Here is a 24,455-nt window from a genome sequence, read left to right on the forward strand (position 1 = left end):
GAGTTTTTGGCTGGGGGGGGAGAAGTAGGACCTTCTTAAGTCCCCCCCCAGCCAAAATCACAAAGCCAGGCAGCCCCCAGCCGCCAAAGGAGCCTCCTGATTCTCCCCTTTGAATCCCGCCGGCCAAGAGCACTCGGGCAGCAGCTTCTGCCAGACACGGGGAATGAGCGGGATGAGCGGCGCCGAAGCCGGTGGCTGTGGCAGCTGCTGCAAGAGGCTTCCGCGCCGCTCTGTCCCACTCATCGCCCGTATCCAGCAGATAGGCTTTGAGTTTTTGGCTGGGGGGGGGAGAAGTAGGACCTTCCTAAGTCCCCCCCCAGCCAAAAACTCAAAGCCTATCTGCTGGATACGGACGATGAGTGGGACAGAGCGGCGCGGAAGCCTCTTGCAGCAGCTGCCACAGCCACCGGCTTCGGCGCCGCTCGTCCCGCTCATCGCCCGTATCCAGCAGATAGGCTTTGAGTTTTTGGCTGGGGGGGGAGAAGTAGGACCTTCCTAACTCCCCCCCAGCCAAAATCACAAAGCCAGGCAGCCCCCAGCCGCCAAAGGAGCCTCCTGATTCTCCCCGCCCTGCCCGACGCCCCACCCTGTCCTGCGTAATGTCCTCTGCCGGGAGGGCAGCGGCGCCGCGGACCGGCTGGAAAACCCCAACGGCCCGGTCCCGGTACGTGGACCGGCAGTTGGGGACCTCTGTTCTAGATCCTCCCCAATCCCTTAACCACTGTCTCCAGTGGGGCCAGTCCACAATTACCATACTTTGAATCAATCTCTTGCTTGCTTCTCACCTAATTCAGTGCAGGGCTTCATACAAGAATCTCTTTTCTCATAGATTATATGGGTGGCTACTCTGGGCAGCAGGGGCTTCTTAGTTGAGGCACCCCAATTTGGTAAAAAAAATATGAGCAGTTGCCTAAGTCTACATTTTCTAAATGAAAACTATTTATTATCTTGTCTTTTACTTTAAATGCAGGCTATCAGTGAATTTAACCTTTTTTCACCGTGTTTTCCTTCTTTAATTTTTATTATTTGAATATTAACAAACAGTTTGGTTTCAGAAAAAAATATCCTTTAACCTGCAACTCATACACTGCAAAAACATATAGACTACACATCTCGATCAGGGCAAACCAATAGATGCAATTTACATAGAGTTATGTAAAGCTTAAGAACTCAGTGGTTCATGATAAACTACTTCTAAAACTGAAATCCTACAGCATCTCCCAACCCCTACATGACTGGATAACTGCATTCCTATCAAACAGATAACTGGTCAAAATAGGGAGCGCCCTATCTAATCCTGTTCTTGTTAACAGCGGCGTATCCCAAGGCAGCTTACTGGGACCAACACTCTTCATACTTTATATAAATGACTTTGCGATCATATTACAAACAACTGTGTTCTCTTTGCCGATGATGTAAAACTCTTCAACACCACCAATAACACTGTTATCACACAAATCTAAGTAATAATAAAATAAATAAAATCTTTCAAAAAGGTCTTGATTCTGTGTCAAAATGGTCAAACATCTGGCTACTCTAAATCTCAACCAACAAATGCTCTGTCCTTCACATTGGCAAAAAGAATCAGAACACCAAATACAAGCTGAATAGACAAGACCTTGCAGACAACCCTCACTCTGCAAAGGACCTTGGAATACTTGTATCAAATGACCCAAAGGCCAAAGCCCACTGCAACAACATCGCCAAAAAGGCTTCAAGAATTGTTAACCTAATCCTACATAGCTTCTTCTCCAGTAATATCACACTACTAATCAGAGCATACAAAACTTTCGCCAGACCAATCCTAGAATACAGCTCATCTGTCTGGAACCCACACCGCATTTCATACTTAAATACATTAGAAAGAGTCCAGAGATACTTTACGAGAAGAGCCCTCCACTCCTCCACTCGAAACAGAATACCTTACGCAACCAGATTTGAAATCCTAGGCTTAGAAAGCTGAAAACTATATCACCTTCTACACAGCCTAAGCATAGCTCATAAAATCATCTGCTACAATGTCCTTCCTGTCAACAAGTACTTCAGCTTCAACCTCAACAATACAAGAGCACACAACAGATACAAACTAAAAGTGAATCGCTCCAAACTTGACTGTAGAAAATACAACTTCAGCAACCGAGTAGTTAATGCCTGGAATTCACTACCCAACTGTAGTTTCGTCATCAAACCTCCAAAACTTTACCCTTAGACTATCCACTGTTGACCTCACCCGATTCCTAAGAGGTCAGTAAGGGGCAGTGCATAAGTGCACCAGAGTGCCTACCATCCCCTGTCCTAATGCTTGTCTTTTATTAGTACCCATCTCATGTATATAAACAGCCTTATATCTATGTATACTACCAATACATACTTAACAAATAAAAATAAAGAATATAATATAATATAATTTTATTGGCCAAGTGTGATTGGACACATAAGGAATTTGTCTTGGTGCATATGCTCTCAGCGTACATAAAATAAAATATACATTTGTCAAGAATCATGTGGTACGACACTTAATGATTGCCATAGGGGTCAAATAAGCAATGAAGAAGCAATATTAATAAAAATCTTAGGATATAAGCAACAAGTTATTTTCATAAACAAACAAACAAATAAATAAATAAATAAAACTTGCCTAATTCTCCTAACAGGTTTGCAGAAAAATGGATTTGTTCTGTAGACAATAAAACCTATGCTTCCCTATCAAGTCATAAACAAACAAACAAATAAATAAATAAATAAATAAATAAATAAATAAATAAATAAATAAATAAAATTTGCCTAATTCTCCTAACAGGTTTGCAGAAAAATGGATTTGTTCTGTAGACAATAAAAACCAAGCTTCCCTATCAATTCCTCTCCTCCCAACCTGGTGATCTGCAGCCATTTTCTGTAACCTTTAGCTGATTGCATAAAATGATATGACAATTTATTATTTTTAAGACTAAAGCATTCCAGGTTTGGGGGAAGTCCACTTCTTGCCAATAAAAGGCAAAGATGAGCCGCAAGAAAAATACTCTTAATTCTCCCTCTAATATACGCAATTACTCAAAAGGCATGAAGTTCCATTGCAGCTGATTGTTCCCTGAGGAGCTATGAGTAGAAGCTGGAAACGAGAGAATCAAGATAGGGACTAAGATGTGATGAGCTGTCAGAAAGCTGCAAGCATACACATCCCCAAGGATTATTTAACTTGGGAACAAGCCTGCTCCGAGGGGATTACTGGGAGATAACTGCCAGACATAGGATGTGAAAAATGATTGACGGAGATAACAGAAGCCCCACAGGACAGGGAGAGGCCCTGAGATCTGAGAGTTTTTCTTTGTGTTGCTCCCATGCAGCAACCAAACATTAATGCGCTTAATGGAAAACGTCAAAATACAGGTAGTCCTCAACTTATGGCTAGAACTGAGACTAAAAGTTAGTCTCTGCTGGTTGATACCATAACAAGAATTTGACAACTGAGCTTTTACATTTTTACTCTGCTCAGAGAGGGGCGGCATACAAATCTTACAAATTATTGTTGTTGTTGTTGTTGTTATTATTATTATTATTATTATTATTATTATTATTATTATTATTATGTCAATACAACACAGCAAACGAGATCACTATGCTGGATTTCGTATTTCATCACCAGTCGGGCACTTCCCAAGCACCTAGGACTGCGTGATGTAGTGGCGAATTATGTTTGCCTGTCCCAGTAAAGCGGCCTTTTGCAATTGACAGATGGAGAGTTTGTCAATTCTGATGGTTTTCAAATGTCCGCTGAGATCCTTTGGCACTGCGCCCAGCGTACCAAGTACCACTGCGACCACTTTCACGGGCTTATGCCAGAGTCATTGCAGCTCGATTTTTAGATCTTCTTATTTCACTAATTTCTCTAGCTGCTTCTCCTCAATTCTGCTGTCTCATGGGATTGCGATGTTGATGATCCATACTTTCTTTTTCTCCACAATCAGGATGTCTGGTGTGTTATGCTTCAGAATTTGGTCAGTCTGAAGTCGGAAGTCCCACAGTAGTTTTGCTTGCTCATTTTCGACCACTTTTTCGGGCTTATGATCCCACCAGTTCTTTGCCACTGGTAGATGGTAGTTCTGGCACATGTTCCAGTTACGATTATTATGATTATGATTGTCATTATTATTATGATTGTCATTATTATTATTATTATTATTATTATTATTATTATTAGATTACTCAATTGTTTCAAGAATTTCAGTCAAAGCATCATTATATAGGATTGTGATGGGGAACCTATGGCATGGGTGCCACAGGTGGCCCGTGTAGCCATATCTGCTGGCATGCAAGAGCTGGGGTGGTGCAGCAGGTAGAGTGCTGTACTGCAGGCCATTGAAGCTGACTGTAGATCTGAAGGTCAGCGGTTCAAATCTCACCTCCGGCTCAAGGTTGACTCAGCCTTCCATCCTTCCGAGGTGGGTAAAATGAGGACCCAGATTGTGGGGGCAATAGGCTGGCTCTGTTAAAAAGTTCTATTGCTAACATGTTATAAGCCACCCTGAGTCTAAGGAGAAGGGCGGCATAAAAATCAAATAAATAAATAAATAAATGCAAGCTGTTGCCTAGTTCAGCTCCAACATACATATGTGTGATGGCCAGCTGATTTTTCGCTGACACAGAGGCTCTGGGAGGGTGTTTTGGGCTTCCGGAGAGCCTCCAGGGGGCTGGAGAAGGTGTTTTTATCCTCCCCCAACTCCAAGAAAGCCTTTGGAGCCTGGGGAGGGGAAAACACAAGCCTATGGCCCCACCAGAAGTTGGGAAACAGGCCATTTCCGGCCTTCAGAGGGCCGCTGGGATGTGGGGGAAGCTGTTTTTGCTCTCCCCGGGCATTAAATTATGGGTGTGGGTACTCATGCATGCGCGATAGTACACGTGCATGCTCTTTCAGCACCTGAGGGGAAAAAGGTTTGCCATCACTGACATAGGATCAGTGGATCCTGTCATAGAAGATAGTTTTAATTTCCCTGGTCCGCCTTAGATGACCATTTTCAAAAAACGATGGTGGGACACTTGATGTGTCATGGTTTCAATTCGATTTTGAAAGTTAATTTTCTAATCCCTAATTTGTAACCAAACTGGTTAGCCTATATTAATAAGTATATAGGGGTATCCATAGGGGAGGTCACAAAAGTCATTGTAATCACATGTGAGAAGCCCTCCTTTTTTCCATTTTTCTTTTACAATATAGTGGTACCTCTACCTAAGAACACCTCTACTTACGAACTTTTCTAAATAACAACCGGGTGTTCAAGATTTTTTTGATTCTTCTCAAGAACCATTTTCTACTTACAAATCTGAGCCTGCAAAACTGTAACCGGAAAAGGCGAGGAGAAGCCTCCGTGGGGTCTCTCTAGGAATCGTGTGGGAGGAAAAAGGGCCGGAAAAGGCAGGGAGAAGCCTCCCTGGGGCCTCTCTAGGAATCTCCTGGCATTATTTGATTCCTATGGGAAAAATTGATTCTTCTTACAAACTTTTCTACTTAAGAACCTGGTCACAGAATGAATTAAGTTCATAAGTAGAGGTACCACTGTATATGCATGACACCTGTGTGGTTGTAGCACACAGAATACAGAATAACCGAATCGGAAGGGACCTTGGAGGTCTTCTAGTTCAACCCCCTGCTCAAGTAGGAGATCCTATGAAATTCTGGACAAATGACTGTCCACTGTCTCCTTGAAAACCTCCAGCAATGAAGCATCCTGAAAGCAAATTGTTCCACTCATTAATAGTTTCCAATGTCAAGAAATTTCTTCTTAATTCTGAGTTGCTTTTCTCTTTGATAAGCTTCCTTCTTTCTTGTCCGGCCCTGTTTTTTAACCATCCTTTCAGATCTCCATGTAAGAGTATGTATTTATTTGTTCAGTTTGGCATTATCAGTCTGGGAATTTTAGAGGTGTTGAACATCTAGAGTTATTAAGCTGATCCTACGCAGCTTCTGCTCTGGCGATCTCACACTACTCACCAGAGCCTACAAAACCTTTGCCAGACCCATCCTGTCTGGAACCCATACCACATCTCGGACATCAACACCCTTGAAAATGTCCAAAGATACTTCACCAGAAGAGCCCTTCACCCCTCCACTCGAAACAGAATGCCCTACGAAAGCAGACTATCAATCCTTGGTCTTGAAAGCTTAGAACTATGATGCCTAATACGTACACGATCTAAGTATTGTCCACAAGATCATATGCTGCAACGTTCCACCTGTCAATGACTACTTCAGCTTCAATCGCAACAACACTAGAGCACACAACAGATTCAAACTTAATATTAACCGCTCCAAACTTGACTGTAAAAAATATGACTTCAGCAACCGAGTTGTTGAAGCGTGGAACTCATTACCTGACTCAGTAGTGTCAACCCCTAACCCCCAACATTTTTCCCTTAGACTATCCACGATTGACCTCTCCAGGTTCCTTAGAGGTCAGTAAGGGGCATGCATAAGTGCACCAGTGTGCCTTCCGTCCCCTGTCCAATTGTCTCTCCTTATCTCATTTATCTTTTCTTCCTTTCAAATATGTTCACCTATACTTTTATATCTTTTCTTCTATTCTATTCTTTACTTATATTATTACATATGTATTCTCTTCAATGTGTATTATGTATTGGACAAAATTAATAAATAAAAATAAAATAAAATAAATTGCAATGTTTAACTTCATGCTAGCATAGGGCGATGGAAACGATATGAAAAAAAAATACATACCTGGAGAAAGGATGGTCTTGGTAGTTCTCCAAAATACCCTGAGTTTGTCTGCCAATATTTCTGCCTGGTCCAGGCCTCCTGGTCTATGGCAACCTAGCATTATCTTCCTTTCTCACAGTTGTAAAAGCCTGCTATTTTAAAACACACTCCACTCTCTTTCTCTCATCCATCCATCCATCCATTGATACACACACAATATGCCATTGTCCCATGGCAGATTTTATTGTGATGTCATATAAGATTTTTTTCCCCCGCTATGCAATAGTTGTGCTTTTAAGGGAAAGGACCATAAAGAGGAATGAGAGATAAAAAAAAGAAGAGAATCCGTGAGGAAATGGCATGCATTACTTTTTAAATTGGATCTAAATGCTTGCTTTTATTCCCAGAATGATTGCCCACCGTCACAGTCTGGAGCAAAGTTAAATCTGTTACCAGTGAATTGTAAGAAATATTTGTAAGCAAATTTGAGCTAGGAACACTGAAGCCCCGTATGGCATTCGTCCTCATCAGCAATCTTCAGAGGGACAGGAGAGTTGATTTAGCTCAATGGGAAAGCCAGATTCACTTAACAACTGTGTTACTAACTGAACAACTGCAATAATTCACTTATCAACTGTGGCAAGAAAGGATGTAAAATGGGGCAAAATTCACTTAACAAATGTCTTACTTAATGAATTCTGGACTCAATTCTGATCGTAAGACTAGCTATATTGTAGACTGATCTTGCTTCTAAAGTGGAGCCACCAAAAATATTCCTATACTAATTTCAATTTCAAGCGATTATTTTGTCTTCTTCTTCTTCTTTTAGCTTGTGTCCATATTCTCCCATGCTGTTCGGTGGATGTCACAAAATTCCCTGGCAAAGTTTGGTGGCGCCTGAGGAAAACCTGCTATCAAATCGTTGAACACAGTTGGTTTGAGACGTTCATCATTTTCATGATTCTTCTCAGCAGTGGAGCTTTGGTGAATATAAAACCTACAATTTCCTCCCCCTTCAAAGGAAAAAATACATGTGATTTGTGTTATTATCTCAGTGTGTGGTTCCTCTTGGATATAATGGAAAACACTACCCATTGCTGGTTTTGAAGAAAGATTCAAGTCTTTTGTTGTCCATAAAGGGATGGATACTTCATTTTAGGAAATCCTTTATTTGAGGATGAGTCGTTAATTAGATATTCTCTCCCTTCGTTGAATAATGCCAAACATCTCAGTTAGATCAGGAGTGTTCAGTCTTGTCAACTTTAAGACTTGTGGACTTCGACTGGCTGGGGAATTCTGGGAGTTGAAGTCTACAAGCATAGTTCCCTCTAAGCTGAGCAGTGAGCAATCGCTCACTTAAAAATCATCATCAACTCAGAGTTTTCCAAACCTGCCCAGAAGCCGAGAGGGAAGGAGAGAGAGAGGAAGAGAGAGAAACAGATAGAAAAAAGAGAGGAAGGAAAAGAGAAAGAAAAAGAATGGGAGTAAGGAAGAGAGAAAGAGAATCAAAATCTAGTTTGAAACTAGCTCAACTATTTAAGTGGCATTTTGATATTGATAGAGTTGCCCTATTATGAGCTCACTGTTATAGACACACAGTACAGTATTTTATTTTGAAATTCTCTGAGGAAAAACAGGGTGGGTTTTTTGTTTGTTTGTTTGTTTGTTTGTTTGTTTGTTTGTTTATTATTTCTGTGCCGCCCAGTCCCGAAGGGACTGCCGCTCAGACACTATCCTTTTCTGCCCACTCCAAAAAAAAATTAGAGGGAACACTGTCTACAAGTCTTAAAGTTGCTAAGGATGGACACCTTAGACCAGTGTTTCCCAACCTTGGCAACTTGGAGATATTTGGACTTCAACTCCCAGAATCCCCCAGCCAGCGCCGGCTGGGGAATTCTGGGAGTTGAAGTCCAGATATCTCCAAGTTGCCAAGGTTGTGAAACACTGCCTTAGACAATCCAGTAGCAGCCGGTAAATAGGATCTCTGAGTAAGACAATGGAAATCAGGTGTTGGTCAAAGAAAAATATGCAACACTGGGGGCTAGAAACTGACCTACTCCTTGAGCAGTTGAAGATCTCCAAGTTCCCTTCTAACTGTAGAAAGAGCATAGAGAAGAGCAACAAAGATGATTATGGGACTGGAGGCTAAAACATATGAAGAACAGTTGCAGGAACTGGGTATGGCTAGTTTAATGAAAAGAAGGACCAGGGGAGACATGATAGCAGTGTTCCAGTATCTCAGGGGTTGCCACAAAGAAGAGGGAATCAACCTATTCTCCAGGGTAGAACAAGAAGCAATGGATGGAAACTAACCCAGGAGACAAGTAATCTAGAACTAAGGAAGAATTTCCTGACAGTCAGAATAATTGATCAGGGGAACAATTTGCCTCCAGAATTTGGGGGTACTCCTCACTTAGTTTTTAAAAAGAGATTGGACAACCATTGGTCTCAAGGGGCATAGGATTTCCTGTTTGAGCAAGGGGCTTGGATTAAAAGCCACCCAAGGTCCCTCCCAACTCAGTCATTCTTTATTGTTTTTAAAAAGAATATCTGCAACGGGAAATGCTTTAATGTGCCACTTTGTTCTCCCAGGCCTTTGAAGACATCTACTTGGATGAAAGGAAGAACATCAAAACCATGCTGGAATATGCTGATAAAATCTTCACCTACATCTTTGTTTTGGAAATGCTTCTGAAATGGGTGGCCTATGGCTTTAAGAAGTACTTCACCAACGCTTGGTGCTGGCTTGATTTCCTCATTGTGGATGTAAGTACCATGTCACTTTTCCAGATGGCATTGTATGTGATGGACACAGATCCCTGGCTAAATATGGGGCTTGAGCTTCCTTGGGGTGGTGAAAAATGAACCCATGGCATTGGACGTTTAGAAACCCCACGTAAGGATGGCCTCTAAGGAAATTTGCCTTTTTACTCTGGAATTAGACACCTGGATATAAATATTGGTTTGAATGACCTCTTGATTCAGCAGCCTTTTTTAGTAGAAGAACATGAGGGATGTGAAATCACAATGGTTCACCAATTGCAGTCCCTTCCTTGAGTAGTTCTGAAGGAGAACGTGAGTTTACTTCCTCTCTAGCACCTTTTCATTTTTTTTCCTCTGTAGTAAGATTTATCCAGGGAAAAGGGACAGGATTGCAAGAATTCTAACTATTGAACTGGACTTTGAGAGACAAAAGCACCACATATATTACAGGGGAGACTTTCTAGGACAGTGACGGCGAACATTTTTTTTCCTTGGGGGCCAAAAGAGCATGCATTTGCACTATTGTGCATGAGTGGGTGCCCACGCCCATAATTCAATGCCTGGGGAGGGCGAAAATAATTTTATCCCGCCCCGTCCCCATGGAGGCCCCCTGGAGGCCAGAAACGGCTTGTTTCTCAACTTCTGGTGGGCCCAGTAGGCTCATGTTTCGCCCTCCCCAGGCTCAAAAGGATTCCCTGTAGCTGGGGGAGGGTATAAACACCGTCCCCAATCCTACCAGAGGCTCTCTGGAAGCCAAAAATGCCCCCCCTGAACCTCTGCGCAAGCCAAAAATCAGCTGGCAGGCACACACATGCACATTGGAGCTGAGCTAGGTCAATGGCTTGTGTGCCAGTAGATATGGCTCCATGTGCCACCTGTGGCACCCGTGCCATAGGTTCGCCATCACTGTCCTAGTATCTTTCTTACAATCTTACTACGACCTGGCAAGGAGGCAGATCTTTTCACCACTAAGAGGAAAGCTTACACTGGGCATAATTAGAACTTAAGGAAACTAAATTTCATGCTATATTGGGGAAACAAAATGGACATAACATCTATAATAATTAGAAAAGGCTTAATTCCCCAATAATGCAGTCCCTCATTCATATCTCCACAGTCTCTTCTCGACATCCAGATAGTCCTCAACTTACAACTATAATTGGGACCAGAATTAATGTTGTTAAGCAAAGTGGTTGTTAAGTGACTTGTGTCCAATTTTACAATCTCTTTTGCCACAGTTGTTAAGCAAAGCTAACATGTGCTGGCTGTTCAAAGAATACAAGTTCCCCCGCTGACTTTGTATGTCAGAAGCCAGAAGGGAAGGTCACAAACAGGGACCTCATGGCTCCAGGATGCCACCACACATGGATTGACGAGCACCTGAATTTTGATCATATGGCCATAGTCATACCCAAAGAGCCGTAAGTGCAAGGACTGGTCATAACTCACTTTTTTCACTGCCACTGTAACTTCAAACGGTCGCAAAATCAATGGTTGTAAGTCGAGAAATACCAGTACTTGATTCCTAAGACAAATCTTTCTAACGTCATTTCTTCACCAGCAGCCTACTACAGTATCTTTCTAAGTCCCAAAAGAATAGAAATGAAAAAAAAATATTTCAGTGATGGCTGGTTGGTGCTATGAAAGTTTCTGATAGGGAAATGACCTGTGTTGAACTTTGCAACCAATTCAGTCCTTAAGAAATGCTGGGTTTCTTTTTCTGAAAATTCTGTTCAGGTTTTAAGAACTTAGCTCGTCAGAATATTTCCATTAAGAAAAGGATTAACAATGGCATAAAGGATGATCCTAAAAGAAAGACAATATTTAGATTTTAGGATTTAAAAAAAAGGTTAGATAGATTGTCAGGAAATATACTGCTCAAAAACGATAAAGGGAACACTCAAAGAACACATCCTAGACTTGAATGAATGAAATATTCATCTGTATCAATATTTCATCTGTATCAATCTGTACAAAGTTGAATGTGCACAACAGCATGTAAAATGGATTGTCAATCAGTGTTGCTTCCTAAGTGGACAGTTTGATTTCAGAGAAGTTTGATTTACTTGGATTTATATTGCGTTGTTTAAGTGTTCCCTTTATTTATTTATTTATTGAGCAGCGTACTTTCATCCCTCATTTACTTCTAACACAATGGGAGCTTCTCAGGTTGGTTTGGAACAAAGCAGGTTCTTTAGCAATAGAAGAAAATTTCGGATTGGTCAGTTTTTGTTTAAAGACGGAAAAAGAATATGAACCTTGATTTTTGTAATTTTATTTTTTTATTTATCCAACTTTCTAACTGCTCATCTTCCTCATAGTGAAGCTCTAGCAGGTAACTCTAGGAAACCTTTCAGGTACTGTGGTCATTATACAGGTAGTCCTCAACTTATGACTGTAATTGAGCTGCAATTAGAGTCATAAGTTGTGACAATCGTTAAGCATTAAGTTGACAGAGCCAAATTTTGACGGCTATTTTTGTGGCAGTCATTAAACAAATGCAGTGATCATTAAGTGAAGCTATTTTTCATATAGATGCTTTATTTGCAGAAAATCAATAGTAAAAAGCAGTTTCTGGCCAAAATATTGTAAATCGTGGTTATATGATCACATGGAGAGGTTGGTGGCCATTGGAACGTTGCATCCAGGTCATAAGGTGCCTTTCCATTATAACTTTGAATGGTTGCTAAGTGACAGGTCGTAAGGCGAGGACTACCTGTTCAGGCTGCTTACATGCCTTAAAATGTGCTTTAGGAGAAAATTCACTTGCAGGGATCTGCCTTAACATGGATGTATTTGCTTGACTGATCAGAGCTATATCTTTGTCACTTTAGTTGGGCTTTCAAACTAATAATGAAATGGATAAGATATAGCAAAAAGTAAATAAAGTTCAATAAAGCATAATTTAATCATGCTCTAACTTTAAATATCATAAAACCACAGCAAACATTTCCTACATGTACAAGAGCCTATCTCCAGCACCTTATTTGAATAGCTAAATTTTCAACAGGTTTCTGCATGTTATTGATGAATTCACTGTTCTTATTTTTGAGTGTAGGGTAAGGAGCTACCCCAGAGAATATCCATACTTCTGGGGACTTTTTGCAAGTACTGTACTCAGGTTTTTAATCACTTCTATTTTTGCCTGTAATTTTACAACTATTACCTTTAACATCCTGGCTTCTACATCCTTCTTTTCCCCAAATTCAGATTTTCTAAGAAAGTAAGTAATTAAGTAAGGAAGATGTATAGTATATGATCATGTGAAAAGGAAAGTACACCCTTTTTGAATTCTATGGTTTTACATATCAGGATATAGCAAAAACCATCCAATCCTTAGCAACTCCTAAAAATAGGTTGATAAAACCTCAGATGAACAACAACACATATTACACCATGTCATCATTTATAAGCACCTAGGCTATCTCATAATGTAATAAACTTCACACCCTTTGACAATTTTACCTTTTTCTTGTTTGAAAAGATTTTGATAATTTTTTAATTTATCTGTCATATTTTCAAATAAAAAACTAATTTTGAAAGCAAATTGCATTTATCAAATTAAATAATACTAACTGGGAAACAAATGCAGAGGGGCAAACAATCTTTGCTGCTTTTCCATCAAAATCCAATCAGTGCCTCGTAATATTTTGCACATTAATGAGTTAGGCCAACATTCAGTTTTAGAGAAAAGAACTGTGTGCATTGGGTAGTGCTAGTGTCTTTAAAAAAGAGTGTTTAGAATAGCTTCTACTGTAAGAGAAGAACAAGCAAAGCTGGGGGAAGAATTAAACCTGTGATTATCTTAGAATCCATATGTTACCACAAGCATCTGAATGTAAATTACATGACCATGGGGATTCTGCAGTGGTCATAAGTGTGGAAAATGGTCATAAGTCACTTGTTTCAGTGCCGTTGTAACTCTGAACGGTCACTAAATGAACTATTATAAGTTGAGGACTACCCATAGCTCTTTTTTTCCAAAGAGGCATCAATCTCATCTACAGAGCCATACGCATTTGCAGAGCTGGCTGGACTCTGGCAACTGTCAATCACGCTGAACATACCAACCCAAAGAATTTTTGTAGGCCCAGATAATGCATAGTCAACAACTCTAATTTAAGCCCATAAACATGTGGCCTGGCATTCTTGAGATTGTCCTCTTTAAAAATCTTCTTTTGTTTGCATGTTAAATTTATCTACCCTTTTTTTTTTGTTGCTCCATTTTCATGTATGGGGTTATAAGGAATAATAAACCCAGGCAGCAGCAAGTAAGATCACATCAATTCCTGATTTATTTATTTTTTAATCACATTCTCAACTGAAAACTTATTTCCTTTATGACCTGCGCACGGGTGCTATGGGAAGATAAACCTTTTATTTACCCTTGTACTTTTATCCATTCCTTCAGCCAAACAAAGCTCTGAGGGTCTTCGTAATCATAACCCTAATCTTGATTTAAAATTAATAAGATCTGCTCCTTTCGAGCATGCTTTTTTAGAAATCATGGCCTGGGGGGTGGGGGAAGAGTTTTGGAAGGAGAAGAAAGGAAGAAAATCCCTTTTTGTATTTTGGGGGATTTTGTCGAGATGGAAAGATTGTGGTTTCCTCTCTTTCCGATATCTTCAAGCGAAAAGAGATAAATGAGGAAGGGAGGTAGATCACTTACCTTTTCTGCTAAGTTATTTTTCAGAGTTGATAGACGGACCATCATGAAGAGAAAGGCTATCTTTTTCTTCCCTCTGAAATTACTTCTATTCAGCCCAATTCAGAAATAACTCTGCTGCTGCCATGTTGTCATGGAGTGATCCAGCAGTCTACTAAAAAAAAAAAAGGTAGTTAATTGTTTTATCCCATCTTTCAAACCTGAAGCAGTTGTAAACTCAACCCAGGCTTGGTTCAGAGAGATTAATGTGTCACAAAGGAAGTTGGTCAAAATATACATGAGAATTAGAAATGGAATGTTGCCTTGGCCAGAGAAGGAGACATTTTACAACTAGTAGGCATATTAGAAATATAATAATAATAATAATAATAATAATAATAATAATAATAATAATAATAATCAACAGACTCTGTAAAGAAACAGATGAAACAATCGATCACATACTCAGCTGCTGCAAAATGATCGCACAGACTGACTACAAGCATAGACATGATGCTGTGGCACAAATGATCCACTGGAACTTGTGCCGGAACTACCAGTTACCAGTGGCAAAGAACTGGTGGGATCATAAGCCCAAAAAAGTGGTTGAAAATGAGCAAGCAAAACTACTGTGGGACTTCCGACTTCAGATTGACCGAATTCTGAAGCATAACCCACCAGACATTGTGATTGTGGAGGAAAAGAAAGTATGGATCATCGACATCGCAATCCCAGGAGACAGCAGAGAAATTAGTGAAATACGAAGATCTAAAAATCGAGCTGCAACGACTTTGGCATAAGCCCGTGAAAGTGGTCCCAGTGGTACTTGGCACGCTGGGCACAGTGCCAAAGGATCTCAGCGGACATTTGAAAACTATCGGAATTGACAAAATCTCCATCTGTCAATTGCAAAAGGCTGCTTTACTGGGATCGGCAAACATAATTTGCCGTTACATCACGCAGTCCTAGGTGCTTGGGAAGCGCCCGACTGGTGATGAAATACGAAATCCAGCATAGTGATCTCGTTTGCTGTGTTGTACTGACATAATAATAATAATAATAATAATAATAATAATAATAATAATAATAATAATACTTTATTGTCATTGTATACACAGTATACCCATGCAACAAAGTTCGTATGATGCCAAAGACCAATCTCAACATACATAATAATCCCAAAAAACATGCTCAACCTGCCACAATTTCCCACCTGAACCATCCAACATCCACACAACTGACCAAGTAGTATTGTTCAGCAGTTCACTGATGGTGACCCCCTAGTATATTCTTAAGTGCAATTATAACTCTGGGATAAAAAATGTTCAGAAAAAGTGTGGTTTGAATTTTAATTGTTCTGTGTCTTCTGCCAGAAGGCAGCAGTCCAAAAAGATTGTAAGCAGGATGAGAAGAGTCTCTGAGAATGTTGTGAATCTTCATAAAACAGTGAGATGTGAAGATATCATCCAGGGCTAGTAGCTGGAGCCCATTCTGGGCAGTTCTAATGGTTCTCTGTAGAGCTTTTTTATCCTCTACGGAGTTGTTCCCATGCCATGCGAGAATGCCATATGTTAGGGTGCTCTCAATGGTGCTGCAATAGTAGGACAACAATAGATGCTGAGATAGATTTATCCTCCTGAGCATTCTCAGGAAGTACAGCCTCTGTTGTGCCTTCTTCACAAGCATGTTAACATTCATAGTCCTCTGAGATACGAATACCCAGAAATTTAAAAACTACCAACCAAATATATGGGCATTCTTACAAAATGACTACCACATGAGATAGGTTGCTCTTATGGACATAGCCAGTTATAAAACACTGATTTGTTTTATTTATTTCCCACTCTTCATTATCTTTACAAATAACTCAAGGTGACAATTTTACATAACCTTCCTTCCTCCTTCTATCTTTCCCACAACAATTGACTCAAAATCACCTAGTTAGCTTTCATGGCTAAGGCAGAATTGGAACTCACTATCTCCTGGTCATTGGTCAAAAGTCAGCCAGCTTTCATGACTAAATTGGGACTAGAACTCACAGTCTCCCACTTTCTAAGTTGGTGCCTTAACCACTAGGCTTTCCGACTACTAAAATGTTACATGCATCCTCTTCTATAGGATACTCCCTATTTTACCAGGTTAGGCAGCTGTCCAATATTTTTTATTTACTAAGAAAGAATTTTGTGGCCCATGTGGGAAGTTTCGTCCTAATACAGTGATACCTCGTCTTATGAACACCTCTTCATATCAGATACGAACCCGGTGTTTAAGATTTGTTTGCCTCTTCTTAAGAACCATTTTCACCTTAGGAACCCGAGCCCAGGTGTGTGCGCTCTCTTACTGCCCAAGGGATTTCCCTGCCTTGTGACTGCCACCGCCGGGATTTCCCATTTGCTTGCCGCCCCCGCCGGGATTCCCTGCTTCCTTTTGCTTGCACCTGCAGTCCCAAGGCGGGGAATGCCAGAGCTACCCCATTTCCCTGCCACTTTCCCCCCTAGCCCTCCGCTTACTCTGCTTCCCGCAGCCGCCCCATCCTGCTGCCAAAATCCTCCCTAGCCTACCGCTTCCTTTGCCCCATCTCGCTGCTAAAATCACCCCTCCAAAAGCTTCCTACACCACCCCAAATTGCCTCCAAAATCACTCCCCCAAAAGCTTTCTACACCTGCAACAACAGAATCCCAATTTTTCCTAACTAAATTTTAAGAACCTTTTTGGCAGCATGCCAAACCTAATTGATTAGGTTTCAATTTTACTCCTATCTCTTTCATTTGACCTCAGATTGTTCTTTTTCCCCACCCTGCTTTTGAAGAATTTTGAAAGCTTCTTAAATTCATAGCAATAAAAGGAACTTATGCAGATTCACCTCCATCCTTAGTCAGGGGAAGCCCTTGTCAAGTAATGTTTGCTTCTGAGTGCTAAAAGCAATTTAAAAGGGCAGATAAGACCAATTTTCCTTTTAAATTAACCCTTGCAGCCTTCCCCGTTCCCTCCCCCTCTTACTTTAGCCCAATAAGATCTTTGATTCAGATATTATTATTATTATTCATGGCATCGGACCAGAATATCTCCGAGACTGCCTTCTGCTGCACGAATCCCAGCGACCAATTAGGTCCCACAGAGTGGGCCTTCTCTGGGTCCCAGGGGAAGAGACCTCTCTGTGGCGGCCCCGACTCTCTGGAAACAGCTCCCCCCAGAGATTAGAACTGCCCCCACCCTCCTTGCCTTTCGTAAACTCCTCAAAACCCACCTTTGTCGTCAGGCATGGGGGAATTGAGATATCTCCCACAGGCCTATACAATTTATGTATGGTACCTTTGTATGTATGTCTGCTTAAAAATGGGGTTTGTAAAAAATATTTTAAATTGTAAATTATTACATTTGTTATGAACTGTTTTATCATGTTGTGAGCCGCCCTGAGTCTACGGAGAGGGGCGGCATACAAATGTAATAAATAAATAAATAAATAAATAAATAAATAAATAAATAAATAAATAAATAAATAAATAAATAAATAAATAAATAAATAAATAAATAAATAAATAAATAAATAAATAAATAAATAAATAAATAAATAAATAAATAAATAAATAAATAAATAAATAAATAAATAAATAAATAAATAATAAAAAAATAAATAAATAAATAAATAAATAAATAAATAAATAAACAAACAAACAAACAAACAAACAAACAAACAAATAAACAAATAAATAAATAAATAAATAATAATTATTATTATTATTATTTAAATTTGTATGCCGCCCCTCTCTGTAGGGATGCCAAGACCATTTCATTTCTGTGAATTACTGAAGCCAATTCTTCTTGTAAAGCTAGGCATCAGAGAAGCTACAGTAATCTATCAAACAAAGTCTATTTTTGTCCGGGAGAAAATCCCTGAAGATGTGCTTTGATAATGGACTCTAAAGCATCACGGATTTTGCCTCTCCTGCAAAAAGAGAGGAATAACGGGAAAAATCTATGTAAAAGTGGAGTATTATTGGTTGCATAGGCACAACCAAGAAGGAAGGGGAAATGACACTAGCCACAGCATAGGTAGAGAAAAATGAAAGCCGTATTTAAATGCAGGAAATGCAAATAAGATTAGCTCAATTTACAAAAGTTATTTTCATCATTAGCAAAAAAAAAATTATAAAGGTAGTCCTTGATTTATGACTGGAATTTTCTTTTCTTTTTTTTTATTATAAAGTTTTATTTATAAAGATATATACACCGCCTTCTGCCGCACGAATCCCAGCGACCGGTTAGGTCCCACAGAGTTGGCCTTCTCCGGGTCCCGTCGACTAAGCAATGTCGTTTGGCGGGACCCAGGAGAAGAGCCTTTTCTGTGGCGGCCCCGGCCCTCTGGAACCAGCTCCCCCCAGATATCAGAGTTGCCCCCACCCTCCTTGTCTTTCGCAAGCTCCTTAAAACCCACCTCTGTCGTCAGGCATGGGGGAATTAAAATTTCCCTTCCCCCTAGGCTTATAGAATTTATACTTGGTATGCTTGTATGTATGAGTGGTTCTTTAAATTGGGGTTTTTTAGATTATTTTTAATATTAGATTTGTTTACATTGTCTTTTTATACTGTTGTTAGCCGCCCCGAGTCTTCGGAGAGGGGCGGCATACAAATCTAATGAATGAATGAATGAATGAATGAATGAATGAATGAATGAATGAATGAATGACACACAAAACAAAGATATTTAAAAACATTGGACATTTGTGCAGCAAATCTGTGTTACAAATTTTGTTGTGCTCACAACCTATTACACAACTATTTTTACACATTTATAGTGAACTGGTCATATACATTGATCTTATTTTATACTTCATTACTATACAATGCAGACGTCAACTTTAGGGCCTTTTTTGCTGCAGCAAATCACACATGAAGTGAAACACTGCATATTGTTAAGTAAATCTGGCTTCCCTATTGGTGGCAAAAGGGAATTGCATGAGACCCCAGGACCAGCAACCATCATAAATATGAATCGGTTGCCAAGCATCTGAATTTTTATCACATGACCACGAGGATGCTGCAATTGTCATAAGTGTGAAAAATGGACACAAGTCACCTTTTTTTGGTACTATCGTAAATTTGAACGTTCAGGAAATGAACTGTTGTAAGTTGAGGACTATCTGTAGCTTTCTTAGTTCTTAGCATATAAGCGATAAAGTACAGATGCACGAGGGTTGCCCAGAAGGTAATGCACCACATTTTTTTTCTTCAATAATTATTTATTGAACACAATGAAACCTGCACACAAGAAAGAATGATGTTTCTTCTACATTCCCTATTTTTCCATGTAATCTCTGTCCTGTTCTATGGACTTTCTCCAGCAGACACATGGGTGCGTAGGCCCTGTCGGTACCACTCCTTGTTCTGGTCACGAAGCCATTTCTGCACTGTGGGAATCACCTCTAACGGCCTCACCGACTGCAGATTCTCCATAAACTGTACACAAACGTTTGTGAATATTCCCAACAGTTTCTTTCTCCACAGTGAGAAATTCAATGGCGACACGCTGCTTGTGACGTACATCACTTACAGATGCCATTTCAAAACATTGCTGCAGTTACGCTATCTGTCTGAAGACACAAAATTTACACGCGCACTCCTGACAGTTCAAATAATGTATATCTAAAGTTTCACATTTGTACCATTACTGTAGGGTGAGAAAAAAAATGTGGGCGACTTTCTGGGCGACACTCGTAACAAAAATTCTAGTTTACTCAACTTATGTTCAGCTGCAAGCTTGTGGTTTCTTTATCATTGTTTCCACAACTCTTGCTAAGGCCTGAATTTTATTTGTTATTTCAATTTAAGAATCTTTAGACTAATTGTCACCTTTAACAGAATTCAATTCAATTCAATTTATTAGATTTGTATGCCGCCCCTCTCCGAAGACTCAGGGCAGCTCACAACAATGATAAAAACAATATTATAATGGCACAAATCTAATATTAAAAATAACTAAAAACCCTATCATAATTAAAAACCAAACAGCACATACATACCAAACATAAATTATAAGGAGCCTGGGGGAAAGATGTCTCAAATCCCCCATGCCTGGCGGTATAGGTGGGTCTTAAGTAGTTTACGGAAGACAAGGAGGGTGGCAGCAGTTCTAATCTCCGGAGGGAGTTGATTCCAGAGGGCCGGGGCCGCCACAGAGAAGGCTCTTCCCCTGGGGCCCGCCAGACGACATTGTTTAGTCGATGGGACCCGGAGAAGGACAACTCTGTGGGACCTTATCGCCCGCTGAGATTCGTGCGGTAGCAGGCGGTTCCGGAGGTACTCTGGTCCAATGCCATGTAGGGCTTTAAAGGTCATAACCAAAACTTTGAATTGTGACCGGAAATTGATCGGCAGCCAATGCAGGCCACGGAGTGTTGTAGAAACATGGGCGAATCTGGAAAGCTCCATGATGGCTCTCGCGGCCGCGTTCTGCATGATCTGGAGTTTCCGAACACTTTTCAAAGGTAGCCCCATGTAGAGAGCGTTGCAGTAATCGAACCTCGAGGTGATGAGGGCATGAGTGACCGTGAGCAATGACTCCCTGTCCAAATAGGGCTGCAACTGGTGCACCAGGCGAACCTGGGCAAACGCCCCCCTCGCCACAGCCGAAAGATGATGTTCCAATGTCAGCTGTGGATCGAGGAGGATGCCCAAGTTGCGCACCCTCTCTGAGGGGGTCAATAATTTCCCCCCCCCCAGGGTGATGGACGGACAGATAGAATTGTCCTTGGGAGGCAAGACCCACAGCCACTCCGTCTTGTCTGGGTTGAGTTTGAGTTTGTTGAATCCTGATGAACTGTATGTCCCTTTCAGAGTGTCTACTTTAAATTGGTAGCGCTCCAACTTATTATAGAGGAAAGACCCAAATAAGATTTTCTAACACTTGCCTGCCATAGAGATTTCAGAAAACACCTAAAAGAGGGAGCCAAAAAAGAGGGGGGGGGGAAGCAGGGGGTAACCCTTGGCAGAGCTTTTGAAATAGCAACATCTTATTCAGGAACCCAGTTGAGTGCCAGCCGTCTGCCGCATCATCTTCAAAACGAAGCTGCCATATGGAGTAAATATATTGATGGCATGAAATGCCTTTAATTGTTTTCTGAGTTTTTCTTTCTCCAGTTGATTAGCAAGATGTAGTTTGTGTGGCCTGGGCGATAATTGGGCAATCTGCTATAATCAGTTATTCTCAAAGAGCTCTAGCCAAATTTCAAAGCGTGCCTCTCTTTTTCATGCTATTCTTTTGTGGAGCTGCTTTAAAGTTTCTTTTGAAAAGGTATTGAATTTCCTACTCATCTTTATAAAAAAGGAGTAGGTGGGGGAAATTGCAGAGTGCTTCCAGGAAAAAGAGGCATCAAATGGAACAGTAATGATGTATCTACTCTAATACCTTTGGAGAGGGCTGAAAGAGAGGGGATTTGGTAAGACGCAGAGAGAGTGATCTGCCCTCCCTACTTTTCTCCTTCTAAAGAGAGGGCAGTTATGTGTGTAAACCCAAGACGTGATGAAAACTCCCTAAAGGCACAACACAGAGACAGAATGAACAGAAGGGACTACAAAATAACAGAGTTGGAAGGGACCTTTGAGGCCTTCTAGCCCAACCCCCTGCTCAAGTAGGAAACCCTGTAGCAGTGATGGTGAACCTGTGGCACAGGTGCCAGAGGTGGCAGGCGGAGCCATATCCGCTGGCACGCCAGCTGTTGCCCTAGCTCAGCTCCAACATGCATGTGTGTGCCGGCCAGCTGAGTTTTGGCTCACACAGGGTTCTGGGAGGGTGTTTTTGGCTCCCAAAGAGCCTCCGGGGGGGGGTGTTTTTACCCTCCCCCAGCTCCAGGGAAGCCTTTGGAGCCTGGGGAGGGCGAAACACAAGCCTATCAGAAATTGGGGAAACAGGCTGTTTCCGGCTTCCACAGGGCCTCCAGGGGGCATGGGAAGCTGTTTTCGCCCTCCCCAGGCATTGAATTATGGGTGTGGGCTCAAACCCATGTGTGATAGCATGCCAAGGGAAAAAAAGGTTTGTCATCACTGCCTTATACCATTTCAGATAAATGGTAATCCTGTTTTTTTCTTAAAACCTCCATTGTTGCAGCATTCAACAACTTCTGGAAGAAAGTTGTTTCCCTGATTAACTGTTCTCACTATCGAGAAATCCCTGCTTAGTTCCAAATTGTTTCCTTCCTTGATTAGTTTCCATCCATTGTTTCTTGCGCTTAGGCATTTTGGAGAATAGGTTGACTCCCTCTTCTTTGTGGCAGCCCCTGAGCTATTGGAACATTGCTACCATGTCACTCCTAGTCCTTCTTTTCATTAAACTGGCCATACCCAGTTCCGGCAGCCGTTCTCCATATGTTTTAACCTCCAGTCCTCTAATCATCTTTGTTGTTCTTATCTGTAATCTTTCTAGATACCCAACATCTTGTTTCAACTGGGAAACTCTGAGCATCTTATCCCAAGCAAGTTCAGAAATGCTAGAGAATTCCTTGCAGTCTGGCCCTCTGACAAATCGGTCATCCACAGACACATGGAGATAAACCACATATGCATACCATAACACCCATAAAAATAGAGATCAATACTAGATCAATAATCAGGAAGGAAACAATATCCCAATTAAGAAACCTCTCAGTGAAATAGTAAACAACAGCAAGGAACTACTGAAAATAACAATTCCCACCAATACTGACAGGGCAAACCACTTGTATATAAACGGAGAGCAAACTCAAAACGTCGCTACAGAGCACTGCACACCAAGACAACTAGACACAAGAACAGGTTTTTTCCAGAACGCCATCACTCTGCTAAACAAATAGTTCCCTCAACACTGTCAAACTTTTTACTAAGTCTGCACTTCTATTTCTACTAGTTTTCTCTCATCATTCCTATCGCCCATTTCCTCCCACTTAGGACTGTATGACTGCAACTTGTTACTTGTATCCTAAGTTTTTTAATTAATATTGATTGTTTCCTCATTGCTTATTTGACCCCTATGACAATCACTAAGTGTTGTAGCTCATGATTCTTGACAAATGTATCTTGTCTTTTATGTACACTGAGAGCATCTGCACCAAAGACAAATTCCTTGTGTGTCCAATCACACTTGGCCAATAAAGAATTCTATTCTATAACACTGATAATATTACCTAGTTTGATAAAAAAACATGTCTGCAAGAAAACAACGAAGCAATTATTTATTTAATATTTAAATACTAAATACATACTTGGTAAAACTGAACTCACAGAGGACCCTCACTCAGTCAAAGACCTTGGAGTCCTCATTTCCAATGACCTAAGTGCTAGACCCCACGGTAACAGCATTGCCAAAAAAGCATTAAGAATTGTAAACCTAATCTTACGTAGCTTCTACTGTAGAAACACTTATTTATTAACCCTATTCTAGAATAAAGCTCACCTGTGTGGAATCCACACTGCATATCAGACATTAATACAATTGAAAGAGTCCAGAAATACTTCACAAGAAGAGTCCTTCACTCCTCCTCACGTAACAAATTACCCTACTCCTCCAGACTTCAAATACTACATCTAAAAAATTTACAACTACATCGTTGAACTGATTTAACTGCTGTTCATAAAATCATACATCATAATGTACTTCCTGTCAGTGACTACTTCACCTTTAACAACAACAACACAAGAGCATGTAATAGATACAAACTGAATGTAAATCGCCCCAAATGTGACTGCAGAAAGTACAATTTCAGCAATAGAGTGGTCACCGTCTGGAACTCATTACCTGACTCTGTTGTTGCTTCCCCGATCCCAAAATCTTCAACCTTACATTATCTACAATCGACCTCTCCCCCTTTCTAAGAGGTTTGTAAGGGGCGTGCATAATAGAATAGAATAGAATAGAATTTTTATTGGCCAAGTGTGATTGGACACACAAGGAATTTGTCTTGGTGCAGATGCTCTCAGTGTACATAAAATAAAATATACATTTGTCAAGAATCATGTGGTACGACACTTAATGATTGTTATAGGGGTCAAATAAGCAATGAAGAAGCAATATTAATAAAAATCTTAGGATATAAGCAACAAGTTACAGTCATACAGTCAACATGGGGAGGAAATGGATGATAGGAATGATGAGAAAAACTAGTAGAATAGAAGTGCAGATTTAGTAGAAAGTCTGACAGTGTTGAGGGAATTATTTGTTTAGTAGAGTGATGGCGTTCGGGAAAAAACTGTTCTTGTGTCTAGTTGTCTTGGTGTGCAGTGCTCTGTAGCAACGTTTTGAAGGTAGGAGTTGAAACAGTTTGTGTCCAGGATGTGAGGGGTCTTTTTGACTTGTGCAATATACAGGTC

General features: G+C 40.6%; 1 protein-coding gene across 2 annotated transcripts in view; it reads left to right on the forward strand.

Annotated features, from left to right (window-relative positions):
* The window catches only part of LOC139154386 (sodium channel protein type 5 subunit alpha-like), a 408,716-nt gene that overhangs the window by 312,985 nt on the left and 71,276 nt on the right, over nucleotides 1-24,455 (forward strand). For both annotated transcript variants that reach the window (XM_070728917.1, XM_070728916.1), the window contains 2 exons: nucleotides 7,539-7,693; nucleotides 9,302-9,475. In XM_070728917.1, the coding sequence (XP_070585018.1) occupies nucleotides 7,539-7,693; nucleotides 9,302-9,475 (329 nt within the window). The remainder of the gene's footprint in view (nucleotides 1-7,538; nucleotides 7,694-9,301; nucleotides 9,476-24,455) is intronic.

Source organism: Erythrolamprus reginae, chromosome Z (genome assembly GCF_031021105.1).
Source record: "Erythrolamprus reginae isolate rEryReg1 chromosome Z, rEryReg1.hap1, whole genome shotgun sequence".
NCBI lineage: Eukaryota > Metazoa > Chordata > Lepidosauria > Squamata > Dipsadidae > Erythrolamprus > Erythrolamprus reginae.